Source organism: Tinamus guttatus, unplaced genomic scaffold (genome assembly GCF_059628265.1).
Source record: "Tinamus guttatus ecotype Peru unplaced genomic scaffold, ASM5962826v1 Tinamus_guttatus_pri_ptg000010l, whole genome shotgun sequence".
Lineage (NCBI taxonomy): Eukaryota > Metazoa > Chordata > Aves > Tinamiformes > Tinamidae > Tinamus > Tinamus guttatus.
Window position 1 is genome coordinate 3,940,456 of NW_028288544.1, and position 23,375 is coordinate 3,963,830.

General features: G+C 40.3%; 2 protein-coding genes across 2 annotated transcripts; both read right to left on the minus strand.

Moving 5' to 3' along the window:
• Positions 1-1,474: 1,474 nt before the first annotated feature.
• LOC104575570 (amine sulfotransferase) lies at positions 1,475-4,918 on the minus strand. The gene is made up of 6 exons (XM_010222907.2): positions 4,777-4,918; positions 3,579-3,787; positions 2,926-3,052; positions 2,186-2,280; positions 1,741-1,921; positions 1,475-1,610 (listed from the first exon to the last, which is right to left on the minus strand). The coding sequence occupies exons 1-6, from the start codon at positions 4,916-4,918 to the stop codon at positions 1,486-1,488; spliced, it is 879 nt and encodes a 292-aa protein (XP_010221209.2). The 3' UTR covers positions 1,475-1,485.
• Positions 4,919-10,430: 5,512 nt separating this feature from the next.
• LOC104575574 (amine sulfotransferase-like) lies at positions 10,431-15,126 on the minus strand. The gene is made up of 6 exons (XM_088522545.1): positions 14,966-15,126; positions 13,807-14,015; positions 13,175-13,301; positions 12,417-12,511; positions 11,386-11,566; positions 10,431-10,566 (listed from the first exon to the last, which is right to left on the minus strand). The coding sequence occupies exons 1-6, from the start codon at positions 15,105-15,107 to the stop codon at positions 10,442-10,444; spliced, it is 879 nt and encodes a 292-aa protein (XP_088378671.1). The 5' UTR covers positions 15,108-15,126; the 3' UTR covers positions 10,431-10,441.
• Between the last annotated feature and the right edge of the window lie 8,249 nt (positions 15,127-23,375).

Genomic DNA, 23,375 nt, shown 5'->3' on the forward strand with positions numbered 1-23,375 from the left:
TTTTATGGATTCTAACCCATTAAATTGTTCTTTGCCTGAAGTGGCTTTATATTTTTTAATGAAGCCATAAGAGTCTGTGGATTTTAAGGCTGATACAGCCATTAAGATAAGTTCAAAAGTCCTCTTCCTCTTCTACAAGGATATAAAAAAGGGGAGGACAATGAATATCACTGTGCTTAACCTGTTTTATCTATTTTTAGATTAAAAAAGAGGTGTGGTAAGAGTGTGGTAAGAGTGTGGTAAGACAACATCTAAAATGCAACAATGTTATTAATATAATTTTTGCCAAGGAAGAGAGAAAATGATTTTTCCTTTTTATGTAAAGCTCAGCTGTCTGATGTTGTAGATTTGCAAGACCAGTCAATGTGATGTGAGATTACTTCTTTTCTATCTTCCTAAATCGCTGTCTTTCTGCCTGTAGAAAAATAAAATCATGCCTGAGACATTTCTCACCATTACCTGCCTGCTGATCACATCACAGAGAAGGACATTTTGTTCCCCAGTTCTGAGTTGTGTTTTGTGAAGGATTACTTTTTAACTTAGATCAATACTCCAGGGAGTTCCCCACACAACAGATTGGTTGGGCAGAACAGCATAAAAATAAGCCAGAAAGGGCAGTAGGACTGGTTTTTTTTCAGCATTGAGTAAACCCTTATGGTGACAGATAAAGCGTGTTCTATCTTTTCTCCTATCATACTTCCCTTTTATATTTTGCAATTCAGTATCAATTTTGAATGATATATAAATGTCATAAAGGCAACATCTGCTAATCCTAAAGCTTGATTTCTAGCCTCAGATGCATTGCTCTGGGGAATCCAAAGGGCAACAAATATGGTCTCACACCAGCTTTCTCAGGGTCATCATTTGCCTTTGTGTGTTAGTATGAATCTGAATCAAAGTCTATCTGCAATAAATTGAACATAATTTCAATGTGTATAGTTTTTTGGGCATCACAACATTACAATATTAATAAGTTATATTCACTTACCTTTCAGGCGCTAGCTGCTCTTGGACAAAGTTCAGGATGAGACTATAGGGGAGGGGAAAGGTATTGAAGTTCATTTGTTGTGGAATATTATACATATTATCAAGTAAAGAAATTCATTACTAAAGAAATTCACAAAAAAAAATATTGATTTGTTAGAGAAACTTTTAGGCAATCTTCAAAATCAAGGTGTATTCTACTTGTTTGTATGCAACCATGGTCTTATTTAAAGCCAGTGAGATTAAAAGCAAATATGAGGGAAAAAGATGTAGTTTATCATAAGGAAAATGTCTGAAAAAGAGCTTCCAAAACTACAACAGACATTGGCATAAATCAGACATTTCAGTGGACGAACTGAGCTTTGTGAATGAGCTGACAAAAATTTTATTTCTATAATGTAGCTGGAAATTTATTTCCAGTTGTTTATGTTTAGCTTTTCCAAGACTTCCAATATGTCCATCCACTATGAATACCAAAGGGTGATGAAGCTGGAAAGCAGTCTACACCTGATCATTAATATCCCAGATGAAGTTGATGGGCAGATTCTCCATTTTCTTTTTCAGAACTTCATCAACCCTTTCACTCTGTGCTACTGTCATGATGTTTTTCCAGTCTCCAACAGTGCCTGGGGAAAGAGGCAGTTAAGGGAGGTGAGAAATAGAACATGTACCTGTCAAGCTGAGACTGGAAACCCTAAGTTCATGACAAGATAAGAGACATGAAATAGTTACAGTGCTATCCTCCTTCAAATTTACCTTTGCGTAAAAAATGACCTTCTTTGTTCACTTGGAGGTTTTCTGACAGTATCTCATAGTTTGCCCTGGGATCTTTCTTCATGTTCTCAAACGTAGCCTGTCTCACAATGCTTTCCACTTCCTTTTCACTCAGCTTCCTGCCCAGGAAGTCGCAGATCTTCAGCACAGCACTTCGGAGATCCTACAATTAATGTTACATTGAAACTGTCTTGGTTATGCAAAGAGCCAAAGAGTAGAATAAAAGACATAAATATGGTTGCAAACCATTTTTGTGAGAGAGTAATCGTGCATCATGTCAGCAATTTGAAGCAGTGCTGTCTGAGATGGCAATTTTGCATTCTGTTCCACAAGGGATTAAGCATATCTCAATCAGAAATGTTATCACAGAGGCCAGTCTGAAGATAGAGAATATTTGGAATAGGGAGATGATATTAACTAATCTCACCTTTTTCATTTCTTCATAGGTAAGGAAGAGTATATTGAAGTCCTCCGCATGGCTGTACCAGCCTGTTACATGATCCAGCCACTTACCGCCAGGTACTTGAAAGGGAGATAATAGATTAAAAAAAAAAAGAAAAAAAAGGGAGAGAAACGCTATTAGCAGCAGAAACAGGCAGTAGATATATCATGTTTTGAGGACAAAAGGGTAAGATTCTTTGATTTCCATTGTCTTTTTTTGTTAACACTCAATGGGTAGCTGTGCTGAAAGAGGCACAGTTAGTTGGACATTTGCAGCAAATGGCAACAGGTTAAAATATAAATGTTTTGTTTTAACGTTCAACATGTTTTAACATTTAACATTTAGGTCTTTGAAAAAGGTGATTTTCAGATTATATTTTTCCTATTTTGAGTGTCTTTTTCTCATATACTAATACATGACCACAGTTTTTGGCTGACAATCCTCCATGTTGATTAGGAGAACTGATCTACTTCTTGGTATTTGGAGAAGCTCCCACAGAAAACTACGTCTCTATCTTCTCTGTATCATGACCATTCTTACAATTTCACAGTGGAAATTTTCTGTGTTCGTATGTATTTACATATAAAAAGCTACTTGCACTTTGATGAGGAGCAGCAAACATGGCTGAGGATTCTGAGTGGTTGATATTGATTGCTGTAAGTAATCTCTATTCAGACTGAAACTATGCAATGCGACTGGGGTTTTTAGCAAGCAACATATCTTACCTTGCCCAGCTAAAAATCTCTCCATGAAAAGGCTGAAATCTGATACTTCCTCTAATGCAGCTATGATTTTGGAAAAGTGGAAATATGAAACCAAAATATCCTTGGGGTTCCTGGTAACATAGATAACCTGCAAAAGAGAAAAGAACACTAGTCTGAAAAATACTGAAAAAGGGCTCCTTTTTCGCTCTCTCCTTATGTGGTTTTCTTTAACTGTCCTTACATAATAGGTGAGAAAACAACGTGGAGATGACAAACATGATAAGTAAATTCCAGATCATGCTACACCATCATTTTGTTTATAGTGGGTGACATCTCCCTGTGAAGTCCTTCAGTGCCCATGGATACCTATCTTCATGGGGTCAGGGTTACACGTGTCATTGCTACTGTTCATCTGGGCAAGGCTGTCAGCTGTGGAAGAACAGCACTAGAAATTCATATGAACTTCCCTGAAAGGATATTCAGGTGTTTTTTTTTTTTTTTGATTGTATGTTTGTCTGTTTGTTTGTTTTTTGACGAAATGAAAAAATCTTCCTGGTTGTTACATCTTAACGGCATCAGGAGCCTCAACTACAAGGATGTGAGGCAGACGCCAGAGGCAGCATGCAGGCACATTTTGGATGACAGCTGAAAAGAAGCCCCATGATCATACTTACACGAGCCCTTTTGTTTCTCAGGTCTCTTGGAGTTAAGTAGTAAGGCAGGTGAGTGGCAAAGACACGGGGTGAAGGAAGAGACGTATAATCCATATTTTTAACATTGTATTCCAGCCATGGCATTCTGTCCATGTTCTCTATGTTTTCTGTTCCATTCCTGTGGCCTTCATGAATTATTAAACTCAAAATATTCTGAGTCCACACAGTTCCTGAGAAGGAAAAATTTATTTGGACCCTGTTTGTTTTTCATTTCTTTCTTTCCTTACTCAGACCTAGTGTAAATGGTCATAAATACAGCCTCTTCATAGATGTAAGTGAGATATAAGCACTCCTTAGCAGATCAAAGAGAGCAAACACTCTCTGGATCACTTCTGAGTGTGGAAGGGAAACATACTTTTGTTTTGTCACTGCAGAAATGTCATGTTCTCTACCTGAACCTTCTGTTTCTTTATCCACTATATTCAGCTTCTACATAAGTTCCATGTGTCCTCAAGCCCTGCAGCAAAGTGAATTCCTACATCTTTGTGGACCTCAGATCTAAAACTCTCTCCTGATGAAGGTCTCTAGAAAATACATTTTCTGCCAGAAATCCTGCCAGCTGTTGAGGGATGTCATGAAACCCACAGCTAGCAAAGGGATGTTTGTAAAGCACAGATGGGCCCCATAAAGCAGATGCTTGCAGCAACCAGATCCCTAGATTTGCTGAGGGAACACCTGACTCCTGGGCTATGGTGCCTAGCTGTGCTGGCAGTACAGGTTGTGTGCTGGGCGCTGATAGTGCAGGGTGAATGCTGAATAGGTGACTCATCTGGGCAATGAGAGGAAGCATTTAGCCTTTTGAAAAGTGCACTGTGTGGCAGTACTGATTTCTTAGCTACTTTCTATACTATAGACCAGTAAATACAGACACCCGAGAGAATTTGAATCCATGCAGATGTCATTGTGTAGAGTAAGTTTGCTCTGAGTGCATCTATAGAGTTGAGATCCAAGAATGAGGAAGGTTCACATGGACATCACCAGGAGCCCCATGCCTGGCTCATCAGGACATGGCTCTGCCGGAGTGGTCTAAGAAACCTTAAATGAATTTCTACCTGTTCTTTTTTTTTTTCCCCTTTTTGTTAAGTTAGTAGGTTGTGGAGGGGGGAGGTTTCTCTCTCTCTCTCTTTTTTTTTTTCCTTGTGGGATTTTTTTTTCTCACCTGACTTTGGAAAAGTAACTAAAAATACATCACTGTCTCTGATTTCAAATGTCTCCAAGGAATCAATGTACTCAGGCGTAGTTATTTTTCCTGCGAAACAACATCCTTTGTGGTGGAGTATATAGTCTCTCGAGGGATCCATTGTGTGTCTTATAAATGGATAACCTGCAATATGGAATGGTCAGTTAAAACATAATATTTTAATGTCATTTTTATATACCCCAATCTTCCAATAGAGCTGGGACAAACAATACTCAAACAATTGAACTCACAGAAAAGACAGAGACAGTGGAGCTTTGTCTGTGAGCTTTTCAATATAAAAATAACAAAGCATACCCCAAATATATAACAAAACAGTATGCGATACCATAGCTGCTCAGAAAGCCCATTCATGACTAGCACACATGAAGGTCAGTTGGGAGATGCAGATATTCCTTGCCAGCTCAGGAACTCTTTCCCCCCAGCCCAGTGTCTGCAGGTGTGCTCCTGAATCCACAGAGGCCACACACTTTCGCGCTGCCTCATTCTCTCTCTCTCTCTCACAACTATGACCCCAATTCCTTTGCTGAGTAATAGAGAAATCTACTTCTTCCCAATTTAGTGTTTCGATTTTTCCACACCAGCAATGAGAGATACTGTCCTGTTCAATCAGTCTGGAAACCTACAACAGTTGTATCTCTCTGTCCTCTCTACCTCTTTCTGACAGAAAATTTCAGATTATTTTATATAAAAGATCTGCATGCAATTATCCCTATTTTCCTGAAAGGAGAGTATAGCATAATTTAGCTCAGAGCTCTAACAATTTCAGATGTATTTACCTTCTGTGTGCCGCTCTTGTGCTGCCAGAGGTGGGTTCTGCCACTTCCCAGTTCAGGGGACAGGAATGAGCCCCAAGTCATTTGAGCAATCACGTTTCCTTTGGAACCAAGCAGTGTACCTGCTGACACAGTGCTGGTTGGCTCTCTCTCAGCAATTGCTTATCTCTAGCTCAGACAGAGGTTAGAGAACTAATAAATAACCAATATATGGGAAAAACGTAAGCATTCCAGGAATTACTTAAATGCTCATTCTAGTCTTTGTTCTTCAACAGCATCACTGAGGAATATTGGAGAGGAAGAGAAATGAAAAAAGTCTTTTGCTTTTTGCTGAGAATTTTTTATGGATGAACTTTTGGTCAACTTCAATCCCAAAAGATTTGACCTCCAACTAAGGTTTTACAGTAGACCCAAAGAATCGCCTGAGCACATTATGAAGTAGTAGATCAGAGTGTTGAAATTTGCTCTCAGCCAGGAGTAGGGAATGGGCTTTGTCAGCTAAGTCATATGTGTGTGCGTTCATGCCAAGTGTTTTCCTGTGTTGTCTAGGTGTCAGGTGTTTTTTTATAACCGAAATAAATATTTATCACTGAAATAAAGCGTAGTCTATTCAAACTTTAGAAGTATCAGTCTGAACCTTATCTCCTGTCTGAAGAGCACTCTTTCTCATTGAATCTCTTTTGCAATGCCTTTTTAGTTTGTGTTGGTATCTTTTTTTCGTATTTTCCAATATCCCCTGCTCCCACCACACACTCCAATTCTCTCCAACGTTTTCCCTCAGAGATGCAGATTTTCAATACAGCATCACTCAGATCCTGCAGTGGATAGGTGGTGGGAGTAGCATCCCATTATACCCCGTGTGATACTAGGTTTCTCAAAACATGTTGGCATTTCAGCTCTCTTTGGCACTTTGGTCAAGCAAAGTGCCAAAAGTCCTAGTTTAGAGACAGTGTCCGGATGAGAATGAATTAATGGAAACATTGTTCCTTGCTTAGCCTCCCCATTTTGAAACTCTTCTTCTTGGTGAGAGGTGTGGGGACCTTGCGGATTTTGGTCTTTAAAATCTTCACACACTTTCTCTGAAAATTCTCTCTGTTTTGCAACCTGTTAAACCTTTTCAAATAACAGAGGGTTGCTTCACGCTGAATTGGAACAAGGATCTGAACATTCAGGAACGAGGACAAGACTCTTCAACTCTTCACCAGTAAGGCTTGCACACTCACAGTGTTTTATTGTACTACTGACAGTCCATGTGAAAGTTGCACTTCTTTCCTCTTGCTCCCTGAATTGCACTTTATGTTTGAGGTTAAAGGCAAATGAGAAAATACTGTAATGCAAAAATGCTGTCAATTTATATCGCTGTGGGAAAAAATCTTGTCTAAAATATTCATACAAAACAAATGAAATATTATGGAGAGCAGTACAGTCTTGCTTTTGAGGAAAGGAAGCAAAGAAGATAAAAGCCTTTATTGATGGCTTATTTATCTTGAAATTTGTTTTATGGATTCGAGCTCCTTTAACTCTTCTTTGCCTGCAGATGGTTCACATTTTTTAATCAAGATATAACAGTCTGGAGACAGTTGGAAAAAGTAAATTGGAGAAATGTTTGGAGAAAGTAAAAGGGGGACCCATGAAAATAAATTAAGAACCAGCTAGTGACATCAGCAAAAACGTGCTCTGTGGGACTCTCTTCCTTGCAGGATTGTTGCAACAGGCGATTCTATTCTTCATAGAATTTAAAGTCAAAATATTCTGATAGCACAGACTCACGTGCAGAAAATAAAGGCACCCAAAAATATTCTATAATGCTTTTTTTTTCTGTTTTATGGGCAATAGTATGTGATAAACACCTCTCTTAACAGGTACATCTTGTTCTGGTCAGGATCATATCTTTGAAAGTACATGTTTAAAGGTTAAAGGTGGTGAACTCTTGGGCTTCGTGTGTGCGATGAGAAAGCAGTATGTTCAGATAAAGTGTGGTAGTGCTTCAGATCAGCTGTGAGCAGAAATTAACTTGCCTAGTATCTGACAAGTGTTATACCACCCGCTGCCTTGGTGGGGAACACTTGCAAACAGCTGCCTTTTTTTCCTCTGGTTCATCCCTATGAGGGCATTTATCTCAGTGCCTAGCGTTTGTGGAACGGGTCACAGATACCTGACATATCTTCTGTTTAAGACATTTCAAAATACCCTTGGATTTAAGAGAGCCTGAAAAATATTGTGGTCCGACCATGGGCCCGTGTTAGATGTTAGTGATGATCAGAGCTCAGTGAAGCTCTTGAGACAGTCCAAGTGAAGGAGAGCACCACAAGGTACTACTGTTACACTCTGCTCTCCACCACCAACCTAAAGGTAGAGCCTCAGCGGGGAAAGAGAGAATGGTCAAATCCTTAAGAATACATGAAATTCCGAAATCAATAGGTGACCACTCATTCTTCAGTAACTCATCTGATTCCTCCCTAATTAAAACTGATGAGAATATGTGGTAAGAGAACATCTAAAATGCAACAATGTTATTAATATAATTTTTGCCAAGGAAGAGAGAAAATGATTTTTCCTTTTTATGTAAAGCTCAGCTGTCTGATGTTGTAGATTTGCAAGACCAGTCAACGTGATCTGAGTTTACTTCTTTTCTATCTTCCTAAATGGCTGTCTTTCTGCCTGCAGAAAAATAAAATCATGCCTGAGAATTTCTCACCATTACCTGCCTGCTGATCACATCACAGAGAAGGACATTTTGTTCCCCAGTTCTGAGTTGTGTATTGTGAAGGATTACTTTTTAACTTAGATCAATACTCCAGGGAGTCCCCCAATTTACACAGCAGATTGGTTGGGCAGAACAGCATAAAATTAAGCCAGAAAGGGCAGTAGGACTGTTTTTTTTACAGCATTGAGTAAACCCTTATGGTGACAGATAAAGCGTGTTCTGTCTTTTCTCCTATCATTCTTCTCTTTTCTATTTTGTAATTCAATATCTATTTTGAATGATATATAAATGTCATAAAGGCAACATCTGCTGATCCTAAAGCTTGATTTCTAGCCTCAGATGCATTGCTCTGGGGAATCCAAAGAGCAACACATATGGTCTCATATCAGCTTTCTCAGTGTCAGTGTTTGCACCTGCTTGTTTGTACGTATCTGAGTCAAAGTCTATCTACGGTTAATTGAATATAGTTTCAATTTGTATAGTTTTTTGGGCAACACGACATTACAACATTAATAGGTTATATTCAGGTGCTAGCTGCTGTTGGACAAAGTTCAGTGTGAGACTATAGGGGAGGGGAAAGGTATTGAAGTTGCTAGAATAGAACTTCAATATGACTAATTTTACGCACACTTCTTCCTTCCAAACTCACCCAGTCACAAGGGCCAAGGCATTTTTGTCCCAAGTGTTTAGCTGGAATCTCCTGGGAGGTCAAGGAGTTTGAGACACCATGGCTTCATCAGAAATCATGAGCATCTTTGTTGGCAACCCGGTGTTGGATTTGGTGTATGCCTTCTGTAACCCTTTGGATTTGAAAAAGATGGTGACCTTTGGCGTCTTCATTCTGACCCTTCTCTAGGAGTCATTAGAAACACAGAAACACCCCAGTGCCCAGTCAAAAGGCACATTTGGAAATCCCTAGTCCAAACTCCTGCTCAAAGCAGTGCAATTCCTAAAGCTAATTCAGGTTGCCCAGAACTTCCTCCAATTGAGTTTTAAAAATCTCCAAGGACAGAGATCCCACAGGTGCGCTGAGTACCTGTTCCAGAGGATCGCTATATTCATTCTGATAATGTTTTCCTTACATCTCCTGAGAATTTCTTTTGCAAATATTTTTGACACACCAACAAGTAAACTAACCTTTTCACAAGCTAACAAGTGTTTTTGACAAGCACAAGTAACCATGTGGCAAGACTCCAGGGTGCCATTCACATCTTCTCTTCTTAGACCCTTCTTCTGATTGTCTCCTCTGGAACTTTCACACCTGGACATTTCTGTTCATACTCATCTTAACTCTCATTTTACAAACCTCTACACTGCTAGCAACCTGAAGTTCCTGAAAGAAATCCTAAATTTCCCAATGCAAAAATATCCAAAGACAGGTCTCCTGCCTACCTGTACTCTAACATTAAAGCGTAAAGTGGATGCCAAAACTAGGCGGTTGAAATCCCAAAATAATTCCCATGTGTTACTATTAAATACATTTAACAAGACAGAGCAAGAAGGGCAATCTAAGACAGACCACTTCCACAGTCAATTTAGGTATCTGCACATCTAAAGAGATTGATCCTCTGCCTCTTAAGGAAGAAAGAGCAAGGCTTGTAACAAACTCCTAGAGACCACAACAATGCCAAAGTACAACAAAACAGATTTGTCTGTGGAAGGTTCAGTGGTGATATAGTTTTATTTCTATATCCCCACTAATGCAATCAGCAGGATTCCAGCAGAGACACACTGCAACAAGCACTATTATCTGGGGATGTTATACCACGTTTTCTACTAAAGAAAGCCACAAAATAAACAGTTGATTTTTTTCAGAACATTTTTAGCAATGTTCAATATCAAGATCTATTCTTACTTGGTTGTCTACTACAATGGTTTATTTAAAGACAGTGAGCATAAAAGCAAAAACAAAGGAATCAAGATGTAGATTACCACGGGGAAAATTAGCTAAAACATATTTGAAGCTTCAAACAGGAACCTGCTGTAACTGAGATGCTTATTTGGATGAGCTGTGCACTGTGAATGAGCTGATAGAACTTTTATTTCCATAATGCAGCTGGAAATTGATTTATTTTGTCCTTCCAGAACACACAATATGTCCATCCACTATGAACACCAAAGGGTGATGAGGCTGGAAAGCAGTCTACATCTGATCATTAATATCCCAGATGAATTTGATGGGCAGATTCTCCATTTTCTTTTTCAGAACTTCATCAACCCTTTCACTCTGTGCTACTGTCATGATGTTTTTCCAGTCTCCAATAGTGCCTGAGGAAAGAGGTAGTAAAGGAAGGTGAGAAGCCGGACATGCACCTGTCGAGAAGCCTGCCCTGCAAAGCAGTGAGAGCTATTTTGGGGAAGCACTTCATGCTTCCCTCGCTGCTGTGCTGAGTGAGTCTCCATTTTTTTGACGGCCCGCTTCCAAACATTGGTGCTGTGTATCAAATGTATAGACCTATTAACGGAAACATCTTTTGTTTTGCTGTGAATACAGAGCTTTCTTTAATCCATAGGAGGTCTTATTCTACAGTGAACAGTAGAAAGTATTAGTAATATTCAGGAGTTAAGGATGAAGTTCATGGAGCCTCAGTGTTGGTGCTCGGGAAGCTGGTGTTCAAGCTGTTAGTAGAAACCCTCACTTGAAAAGCAAAAACCAGTATGCATCTGTAAGAAGATCTCCAAGCTAGCATTTTTTTCAGTCTTAACTCAGAGGTGCTGAAACAAATATCTCTCTTGCTTTCAAAGATGCTCTCCTCTCCAGTGAAAGCCAGTTACTCATGCCTTGTCAGTAGTATGATGCCAGTAAGAAGGCATCCATCATATTACTCCTGACTCAGTACAAAATGCAGGTCATTTCCTTTATAAGATACAAGAGCATCAATTGGTGCTGCTCTTCGGAAAATATTGCCCTTTTATTTTCACCAGGATATTATAGGAAAATTGATGAACTCCTGGCCATAAAACTGTTCTGATATATTTAATTGTCCCTAGACTGAAGTCTTCCTCTGAAAATGGGTCTTTCTAGCTGAGACTAGAAACAAGGGAAAAGATATGAAATAGTTACAGTGCCACCTGCTCCAAATTTACCTTTCCGCAGAAAGTTAACCTTTTTGGCGTCTTTCAGGTATCCAGGCATTTTCTCGTAGTTTGCCCTGGGATCTTTCTTCATGTTCTCAAACGTAGCCTGTCTCACAACGCTTTCCACTTCCTTTTCACTCAGCTTCCTGCCCAGGAAGTCGCAGATCTTCAGCACAGCACTTCGGAGATCCTACAATTAATGTTACATCGAAACTGTCTTGGTGATGCAAGGGACCAAACAGTAGAATGAAAGACACAAGTATGGGTGCAAAACATTTTTGTGAGAGAGTAATCATGCATCATTTGAGCAATTGAGAGCAGTGCTGCCTGAGATGGGAATGGTGCATTCTGCTCCCCACACTGTAAACTCCTCATGCGTCTTAGTAAGATGCCCTGGACTGGCTCTAGGTAGATCTAAGAGTCTGTGACTGGAAAGTCAGGGATTAGACCTGTCATTTGTCAGACCTGCTGTCCTGAATAAGGGCTTGACTCTCATGGTGAGCAGCCCCAGGCTGCAGTGTGGGCAAGTGCTGAACATGAGGAGCACTGTGTTGCTGTCCCCTTTCTGCAGGGAGGAAGAAGGGCAGCCAGCTGACAGAAATAAGCAGTCACACAAAGGCATGGGGAGCAACTGGCAGGAAGTTGTGGTCAGCACTTTGAGAGCTCCTCAGGGAACCTCAGAGTTGCCTCTTAAGCACTTCTTTACTGGAACTGGCCTTATGAGCGTAACACTCCTATTGAACGTACCTTGTAAAAATGTTATTCTGTATTGTTTCAGAAGTTATTTTTGCCATGGTAGGGAGGCAGACTTCTGCCATACTGCAAAGTGCTTTATATAATGTGTTCCTAGTAAGTGCTAAGACGTCACACCAATGAGACCCATGGCTTTATTTCCCCAGAAATATCATCAACTTGTATCTGTTTCACAAGGGATTTTGGGCTTTCCAATATAAACTCTTATCATAGAGGCCAATCTGAAAATACCCTGAAAAGAGGCAGAGAATATTTGGAATACAGAGGTATTAACTAACTGACCTCACCTTTTTCATTTCTTCATAGGTAAGGAAGAGTATATTGAAATCCTGTGCGTGGCTGTACCAGCCTGTAACGTGATCCAGCCATGAACCACCAAGGACTTATCCAGGGAAGTAATAACAATAACAAAAAAGGAACAAAATGCAATTAGCAGCATAAAAACAGTACATTTATGAAGATTTTTATGCCTCTGGTACTTTTGAGGACAAAAGCATCAAATTCAGTGTTTTCCATTGTGCTTTCTTTCTTGAGGCTTGGCAGGTAGGTGGGCTCAAAGAGGCACAATTAGTCGGGCTTTTGCAGTGAAGAGCAACACTACTTAATGTGCATTGATAGATTTTTAATAATCCACTCTCTTCCTTAATGTCTTTGGAAAGGCTCTTTTAAGTTTGCATTTTCTGCTGTTTTTAGTACATTTTTCCTGATATCTTGACACATGATTGCAGTCTTCGGGTGACAATCCTCCATGCCGATTAGGTAAAACCAATCATCTACTTTGTCTTTGTATCACAAAGGATATAGTCTGTGTCCATATCTAACTAGTAAAGAATTAGCCTCCTGCACTTTGCTGGGAGTCAGCAAATCTTTGACTATATTATCTCCTTTAGACCTTGTTTACAAACAGAAAAAGCTCTCAAGCTTTGGATTCAGGTTCCTCAAGGCTGGTGATTCTGGGTAGTTGATATCGATTGCTGTAAGTAACCTCCGTTCAGACTGAAACTAGGCAATGGGACTGGGGTTCTTAGCAAGCAACATATCTTACCTTGGCCAGCTAAAAATCTCTCCATGAAAAGGTTGAAATCTGGTACTTTCTCTAATGTGTCTATGATTTTGGAAAAGTGGAAATAAGAAACCAAAACATCCTTGGGGTTCCTGGTAACATGGATAACCTGCAAAAGAGAAAAGAACACTAGTCTGAAAAATACTGAAAAAGGGCTCCTTTTTCGCTCTCTCTCTGTGTGGTTTTCTTTAACTATCCTTACATAATATGCGAGAAAACAACATGGAGATGACAAACATAAATCAATCCCAGATCATGTTACACCATCATTTTTTCTATAGTGGTTGACATTTCCCTGTGACGTCCTTCAGTGCCCATGGATACCTATCTTCATGGGATCAGGGTTACACGTGTCATTGCTACTGTTCATCTGGGCAAGGCCATCAGCTGTGAAAGAACAGCACTAGAAAATCACTGGAACTTTCTTGAAAGGAGATTCAGCTTCATTTTTTTCTTAAAATGAGCAAAATCTTTCTGACAATTAGAACTTCTGTGTAGCTCTAACCTCATCAGAAGCCCCAACTCCAAGCCCAAATATGTGAGGCAGATGCCAGAGGCAGCATGCAGGCACATTTTGGATGACAGCTGAAAAGAAGCCCCATGATCATACTTACACGTGCCCTTTTGTTTCTCAGGTCTCTTGGAGTTAAGTAGTAAGGCAGGTGAGTGGCAAAGACACGGGGTGAAGGAAGAGACGTATAATCCATATTTTTAAAATTATATTCCAGCCATGGCATTCTGTCCACGTTCTCTATGTTTTCTGTTCCATTCCTGTGGCCTTCATGAATTATTAAACTCAAAATATTCTGAGTCCACACAGTTCCTGAGAAGGAAAAATTTTATTTGGACCCTGTTTTTTTTTTTTTTTTCATTTCTTTCCTTCCTTATTCAAAGCTCGTGTACATGATCATAAATACAGCCTCTTCATAGACGTAAGTGAGATATAAGCACTCCTTAGCAGATCAAAGAGACCAAACACTGTCAGGATCACTGCTGAGTGCAGAAGGGAAACATACTTTTATCACTGCAGAAATGTCATGTTCTCTACCTGAACCTTCCGTTTCTTTATCCACTATATTCAGCTTCTACACAACATCAATGTGTCCTCAAGCCTTGCAGCAAATTGAATTCCTGTATCTCTGTGGACCCCAGATCTAAAACTCTCTCCTGATGAAGGGCTCTAGAAAATACATTTTCTGCCAGAAATCCTGCCAGCTGTTGAGGGATGTCATGAAACCAGCAGCTAGTAAAGGGATGTTTGTAAAGCACAGATGGGCCCCATAAAGCAGATGCTTGCAGCAACCAGATCCCTAGAGTTGCTGAGGGAACACCTGACTCCTGGGCTATGGTGCCTAGCTGTGCTGGCAGTACAGGTTGTGTGCTGGGCACTGATAGTGCAGGGGGAATGCTGAATAGGTGACTCATCTGGGCAATGAGAGGAACCATTTAGCCTTTTGAAAAGTGCACTGTGTGGCTGTGCTGATTACTTCTCCCCTCTATACTACAGACCAGTAAAGATGGTCACCTGAGAGAATTTGAATCCATGCAGATGTCCTTGTGTAGAGTAAGTTTGCTTTGAGTGTATCTATAGGGCTGAAATCCAAGAATGAGGAAGGTTCAGACGGACATAAGCAGGAGACTCATGCCTGACTGATCGGGCCATGACTCTGTTGCATGTGTCTAAGAACATTAAATTATTCTGTGCCTGTTTCATTTTCTTTGCTTCCTTGGGTTTTTTTTTTTTTTTTTTTTTGGTGACAATTTTTTTCTCACCTGATTTTGGAAAAGTAACTATGAAAACATCGCTGTCTCTGATTTCAAATGTCTCCAGGGTATCTATGTACTCAGGTGTGGCTCCTTTTGTTGCAAAATAAACGCCTTTGTGGTTGAATACATAGTCTTTTGAGGGTTCCATTGTGTCTGTTACAAATAGGTATCCTGCAATAAGAAAGATAAAGATATACCTTTTTTTTTCTTGTGCTGTTACCTTATAGAAACGGAAGAGGGAAGAAAAAAAAAAGAAAAAAAAAGATTCAATAACTCAAGCAATATATCTAGTGACAACATATTTCAACAAGATAAATTTCAGCATACTTCCTGGGGAAAAATGAGCAGAGATTTAGCTTTCAGATAGTCACAGGAACATCCATTCCATTTCCCATGAGGAAAAATATGAGCAGCATGACCTTTTACTCATTCACATCCCTAGGCTACATACATTTAAAAAGACAATTGTAACTGAAAGTAGCCTATGTAAATCCACTTGTCAAAGCTGCTTCTCAATCTAGGGGATCATAAAGATTTCTTTGGGACATCTATAACTCTTTGACAGAGCTAGTGTAACTACCACACATTCATTCCAAATCAGGTAATTGAAACCCTGTTTGAAATACTTTATTATTGTTAGTGTCCAACTATTCCCTTTCTCATTATCTATATTTCTCCCATAATAAGAAAGATTTCTGTAAATTGGAATGGATAAGCACAAGTATTCATGGGGTGTGTATCGCTTAAAAAAAAACAGAAAGAAAGAAAGAAAGAAAGAAAGAAAGAAAGAAAGAAAGAAAGAAAGAAAGAAAGAAAGAAAGAAAGAAAGAAAGAAAGAAAGAAAGAAAGAAAGAAAGAAAGAAAGAAAGAAAGAAAGAAGAAAGAAAGAAGGAAAGAAGGAAAGAAGGAAAGAAGGAAAGAAGGAAAGAAGGAAAGAAGGAAAGAAGGAAAGAAGGAAAGAAGGAAAGAAGGAAAGAAGGAAAGAAGGAAAGAAGGAAAGAAGGAAAGAAAGAAAGAAAGAAAGAAAGAAAGAAAGAAAGAAAGAAAGAAAGAAAGAAAGAAAGAAAGAAAGAAAGAAAGAAAGAAAGAAAGAAAGAAAGAAAGAAAGAAAGAAAGAAAGAAAGAAAATGTCTTCTGGTTTTTAAAGGCAGTTGTCTCCTACTAACACTGACTGTTACCACATATTTGCCGGAGGAAGACATTACTCATTACCATTGCGGTGAAGGAGGAAGATCAAACTGCTGGGGAAACACAGCTAGAGTAAAAGATAGCCTGAAGGTGACTATCGTAGCTCAGCAAGAGCCAAAGGGAGCCAATGATGGGTCAAAAGGTTAAGGTTTATTCTGATCCTAAGTCTTGGAGCAGAAAGACATAACAAGGGCATTTTCAGATTTGCCTTGTTTCATTTAAGTCAAAATATATTTTAAAAGAGATGTTTTTAACTGGAATTTTATTCAAGTTTCTCTCTCCTGCCTTTTCCCATTGCAGTGTATCAATGGTGGATCATGTTGTCCCCATGACTGCAGTGTTGATCATTGCTCCACATGTGGATATCACCAGTGTTCAGATTTGTTTGAAACCACTGCTTACACAAGACCTATCTGCCAAGCGATCTGAATTAAGGCGAGCAAGTAGTACTTGGAAATGAGGCCCCTGATTCAATCTGTTTGTTCTCACTTTTTTATCTCCAGGTTATGCTTTCAGAACTTTGCCTTTGCCTCCCTAGTCTGTGAAACCACCTGGAAGGAATGCATGCTGGCTTCCTCCTGCACACTGGCCAAACACGCTGGGCTGGCAGAGCTCCCATTGGAAACGCAAAGTTTGTCCTTGAGCAGGCCAAGGGACGCAACCTCTAGCTTGGGCGCAGCCAAGGGTCATTGGCACCATAATGGGGCTCAGGCAGAGACCATAAGGGGTTGTCGCCAGTTGCACAGCACTCTGAGAGTCAGGGCAGGAGGAAGGGGTCAAGCATCCCACACTGCCCCCACGCATGAAGTTCTGACCACCCCCACACTCAGGGTGCAACCTTCGTGCAGATCCAGGGCTGCCTGCCCCTTCTCCGAGGAGAGGAGAGGGGCCAGGGCAGAACCAAGCCGCGCTGTCTCCATCACTGTGGCTGCCATGGCCTCTTCCAGCCAGTGGCTTGGCCTGTGTGGCCCCCAGTGCCTGAGGTTCCCATCACTGAGGTGGGATTTGCTGGGCACAGCTGGGGCTTTCTCCATTCTGGTGCTCCTGACTCAGAAGCAGCCCAGCCTGCGGACATGCGGAAGTGGAAGCGGGCGGCCCCACTCCAGGCAGAGCCAAAATGGGTTGAAAAGGGATCTCTCACAGGAGGCTCAGCAGCAGAGCCAAAGCAGGCACCAGGCAGCCTCCACCATGGGCAGAACTGTGGCCATGGGAGGATGCACAGATCTCCCTCAGGCCTGCTGTGTGGGCAAGCCTGTCTCAGACCCTGATGCCAAGAACTCCTCACAGACGCGATACCCGTAGCATGAGTTCACATCTACACCTCTGGTTTATGAGGGTGACCCAACTTAATTTCTCCTATTAAAACCCTTACTTAATATCATTAGATACCACCAACAAAAATCCTGACTCCAGGTGATGCACAAATCCAAACCTACTGCAATAATCCTGTGGGAACAGGCCCCTCATTGTCCCTATTTCCCACCTGGAATTATTATGAGATTCCTGGCTTCTATTTTACTCCCTTCCTCAGGGCAGGAGCCATGTTAGTCAAGCAAGGGCAGCAACGGCAGGTGCGGAGTGAAGGTCTACAGTTCCCAGCTCTCCTCACATTGTCCATTGTGGCCACTATACCTGGTGCAACTGCTTTTCTGGTGGATCAGTACATGGTCACATAGAGTGATTTATTTTAAACCTTAATTTTTGTGTACCCCAATCTTCCAATTTATAAAATTTACAAAAAAAAAATTTACAAAAATTTACAAAAAAAAAATTTACAAAAAAATTTACAAAATTTATAAAATATAAAATTGCATTTGTTTCTGTCAATATAATATTAACAAAACACACCCCACATATATAATGAAACAGTATATCATACAATAGCTGCCTAGAAAGCCCATTCATGACTAGCGTGTATGAAATTCTGTTGGGAGATTCAGATATGCCCTTCTTTGCCAGCTCAAGAACTCCTTCCGCCCAGCCCTGGGTCTGCAGGTGTACTGCTGAATCCACAGAGGCTGCACAATTTTGCTCTGCTTCTTTCTCTCTCTCTCACAACTATGACTCCAATTTCTTTGCTGAGTGATAGAAAAAACTACTTCTTCCCATACAGTGCTCTGATTTCCGTAACAGCAATGAGAGATCCTGTCCTGTTCAGTCAGCCTGGAAGTCTACAGCATTTATACCTCTTTGTCCTCTCTACCTCTTTCTGACAGAAAATTTCAGACTATTTTACATAAAAGATCTGCATGCAATTACTCCTATTTTCCTGAAAGGAGAGTATAGCATAATTTAACTCAGAGCTCTAACCATTTCAGATGTATTTACCTTCTGTGTGCCGCTGTTGTGCTGCCAAAGGTGGGTTCTGCCACTTTCCAGTTCAGGAGACAGGAATGAGTCCCGAGTCATTTGAGCAATCACGTTTCCTCTGGAACCAAGCAGTGTACCTGCTGACATCAAGCTAGCTGGCTTTCTTTCAGGGCCTGCTTATCTTTAACACACACAGAGATTAGAGAACTAATAAATAACCAATAGCCATGGAAAAAAAAAATGTATGCAGTCCTGAAATGAGTAAAATGTTCATTATAGTATTTGTTCTTCAACAGCATCACTGAGGAGTATTGGAGAGAAAGAGAAATGAAAAAAGTCTTTTGCTTTTTACTGAGAATCTTTTATGGATCAACTTTTGGTTAACTTCAGCCCCCAAAGATTTGATCTCCAACTAAGGTTTTACAGTAGACCCTAAGAATCGTCTGAGCACATTATGAAGTAGTACGTCAGAGTGGCCAAATCTGCTCTCAGTCAGGAGCATGGAATTTGCTTTGTCAGTTAAATCATATGTGTGCGTTCATGCCAAGTGTTTTCCTGTGTTGTCTAGGTGTCAAGTGTTTCTATAATTAAAATAAAATACTTATCACTGAAATAAAAAATAGCCTGTTTCAATCTTAGATGTATCAGTCGCATGTTTATCTCCTGTCTGAAGAGAGCCCTTAATCCTTGAATCTCTTTAGTGATGCCTTTTATAAGCTTGCATTCGTAGCTTTTTTCCTATTTTCAAATACGTCCTGCTCCCAGCACACACACCACTTCAGCTTTTTCCCTCAGAGCTGCTGATTTTCAACACAGTATTGCTCAGATCCTGCAGCAGATATGGGTGGGAGTAGGATCCCATTATACCCCATGTGAGCCCAAGTTTATCAAAACATCTTGGCATTTCAGCTCTGTTTGGCACTTTGGTCAAGGAAAGTGCCAAAAGTCCTAGTTTAGAGACAGTGTCTGGGTGAGAATGAATTAATGAAACATCGTTCCTTGCTTAGCCTCCTCATTTTGAAACTCTTCTTCTTGGCGAGAGGTGTGGGGACCTTGCTGATTTTGGTCTTTAAAATCTTCAAACACTTTCTCTGAAAATTCTCTCTGATTTCCAACCTGTTAAACCTTTTCAGCTGACAGACAGTCGCTGCTTGCTGAATTGGAACAAGGATCTGAACATTTAGGAACGAGAACAAGACTCTTCAGCTTTTCACCGGTAAGCCTCGCACACTTGCAATGCTACTGACTGTCCATGTTAAAGCCTTGCTTCTGAAGATAGGAAGGAAAGAAGATTAAAGCCTTTTTTGATGGTTTCTCTATCTTGAAATTTGCCTTATGGATTCTAGCTCCTTTAACCGTTCTTTGCCTGCAGAGGGTTCACATTTTTTGATGAAGTCATAAGAGTCTGTGGATTTTAAGGCTGATACAGCCATTAAGATGAGTTCAGATATCCCCTTCCTCTCTTATAAGGACATAAAAAGGGGAAGACAATGAATATCACTGTGCTTAACCCATTTTATCTATTTTTAATTTGTTTACAGAACATTGTGCCAGACCTGCAGTGGAAGAGATGAGTAAGTCAGTCTGATTTGTAAATTGGAGAAATGGGAGAAAGTAAAAGGGGGACCCATGGATATAAATTAAGAACCAGCTAGTGACATCGGCAGAAAAGTTTTCTGTGGGACTCTCTTCCTTGCAGGATTGTTGCAACAGGCGATTCTATTCTTCATAGAATTTAAAGTCAAAATATTCTGACAGCACAGAGTCATGTGCAGAAAATAAAGGCACCCAAAAATATTCTATAATGCTTTTTCTTTTCTGTTTTTTGGGCAAAACACATCTCTTAACAGGTACGTCTTGTTCTGGTCAAGATTATATCTTGGAAAGTACATGTTTAAAGGTTAAAGGTGGTGAACTCTTGGGCTTCATGTGTGCGATGAGAAAGCAGTATGTTCAGATAAAGTGTGGTAGTGCTTCAGATCAGCTGTGAGCAGAAATTAACTTGCCTAATATCTGACAAGCATTATATCACCCACTGCCTTGGTGGGGAACACTTGCAAATAATTGTCTTTTTTTTCCTCTAGTTCATCCCTATGCAGGCATTTATCCTTGTCCCTAGTGTTTGTGGAATGGTCACAGATACATGGCATATCTTCTGTTTAAGACATTTCAAAATACCCTTTGATTTAAGAGAGCCTGAAAAATATTGTGGTCTGACCATGGGCCCGTGTTAGATGTTAGTGATGATCAGAGCTCAGTGAAGCTCTTGAGACAGTCCAAATGAAGGAGAGCACCACAAGGTAGTACTCTGCTCTCCACCAACCTAAAGGTAGAGCCTCAGTGAAAGAGGAAAGTATGGTCTAATCCTTAAGAATACATGGAATTCCGAAATCAATAGGTGACCACTCATTCTTCAGTAACTCATCTGATTCCTCCCTAATAAAAACTGATGAGAACATGTGGTAAGAGAACATCTAAAATGCAACGTTATTAATGTAATTTTTGCCAAGGAAGAGAAAAAATGATTTTTCCTTTTTATGTAAAGCTCAGCTGTATGATTTTGTGGGTTTGCAAGACCAGTCAACGTGATCTGAGATTATGTTTTTTTTACATTCCTTAATGCCTCTCTTTCTCCCTAATCAAGCTTTTTTTTTTTCACCATTACCTGCATGCTGATCACATCACAACGAAGGACATTTTGTTCCCCAGTTCTGAGTTGTGTTTTGTGAAGGATTGCTTTTTGACTTAGAGCAATAGTCCTCCAACTTGTAGAACAGATCAGTTGGGTGGGGCAGCAAAAGACTAAGCCAGAAAGGGGAGTTTGTTTTTTTTTTTTTCAGCATAGAGGAAAGCTTTTTGGTGACAGATAATGTGTGTTCTGTCTTTTCCCCTGTCATCCTTCCCTTTTGTATTTTATCATTCAATATTAATTTTGAATGGTATATAAATGTCATAAAGGCAGCATCTGATGATCCTAAAACTGGATTTTCTAGCCTCAGGTGCATTGCTCAGGGGAATCCAAAGAGCAACAAGTATGGTCTCACATTGGCTTTTGCAATGCCAATCCACTGGCATTCAACATCACTTCACTCAAAAGTCCTCCCAAAGACCAGCTATCTTTCATTGCACACCATAGAAAGGTTGGGTAGGAGGTATGGCAGCACCATTACTTTGCTATTTTCTGAGCATATATATAAGCATATAAGACATCACATGGAGCTCAGTAGGCAGACACCCCCATTTCTCTGTCGGTAAACAATGTGAGACCTATTTAAGTGTTTTGTGTAGCTCAGATGATGGTAATTTTTCTCAGTCACACCATTCACTTGTGATGTGTCATTTTGCCCTAGAAAACAAAAATCTATTAATGATCCACAGTATAATTAAGATTAGTATTTTTTTTTCATGACAGAAATTGCTGTGGAGTTATCTAAAATTTTTATTAAAAAATAAATATTAAAAAATATTAAAAATAAAGTAGAATTTAGAGTGTCAAGCCATTATAAGCAAGGAAATAGTGGTTTAAAGTCACTCAACCTTAATTCCTCTGCCCTTCATACATAGGGCCTGACTACATAATTGCCTGCCACTTTCCCCACTCAACCCCTGCCTTCTGCAGGACACACCCCTATCTGAAAAGAAAATAATCAGGGGTGTGACCATCACTTCCCTGGTCCTGCTGGCTGCACTGTTCCTGATACAAGCCAAGCTGCTATTGGCCTTCTTGGCCACCTGGGCACACTGCTGGCTCATGTTCAGCTGGCTGTCGACCAGCGCCCCCAGATCCTTTTCTGCCACACAGCTCTCCAGGCACTCTGCCCCAAGCCTGTAGCGCTGCATGGGGTTGTTGTGACTGAAGTGCAGGACCCAGCCCTCGGCCTTGTTGAACCTCAAACGGTTGGCCTCAGTCCATTGATCCAGCCTGGATCCAGAGGGATCCAGTTCGGACCCCTCTGTAGAGCCTTCCTACCCTCAAGCAGATTGCCTAGCATGAGGCCTTTAACCTCTCAGAAACACTGAACAGTTAAACAGCAGCAGTTAAAACTGATTAGAACTGTATCTTGAATTTATGAAACACTATAAAAATTTTATATAAGAATTTTATAAGAATTTTAATATACCAGAACTTAATTTTATTGCACCCAAGATCACAACAGTGATTCTCATTCTAGAGGCCAAAAGACTTTTGAGCTGGACTGCAAGACAAGGAAAAATTCAGATGTTATTCCTTGAATATTTATGGCAGAAAATTGGAGACAGTTGAAAAACTGGTCGCTGGCCCTGGGAACCAAATGAAGGCAAGAGTTAATGCGCAACTTTGAGAACAATTTCAAATAGCTCACAGCAACCCTGCTTATGTGAAGAGATAAACCACCAGCTACTGAAGACTATTCAGGTCAGAGAGCCTCCTTCACGCAAAAGTATGAGGGAAGAGTGCCACTGCAAATATAAAAAAATCCCCCCCCCCCCAAAAAAAAAACATATATATACACACATATGTAAAATATGTATATCCTTTCCCTAAAATGTCAAAGGAGTTAGAAAAAAAGTGGGAAGGGGGTGGGGGGAGGGCATGAAACTTGCTGACATGAAAAAGGAGGAGCCGTTTAGGATAAGCACTGAAGCTGAGAAGCACAACATGGATTAGCACTAGCCACCACCTTCATCCTCTGGGGAAAGCATGGACACTATTGAAGGGCAATGGCAGCAACAAGGAAATGGTTGCAGAGGCTGGGAGGAGCCAAGACATTTTTATTTCCTCATGCTGTTGACAACAATCAGATATATTGGGTTAGTCTTTGTATTTTATTAAAGGATGGCCCCCAAAAAACAAACAAACTCATTAAGAATAGGCTTTAAAAAAAAAAATCCACATTTTAGTGAGTGTCTTAATTCTGTGCCCAAAGTGGGAGAATCT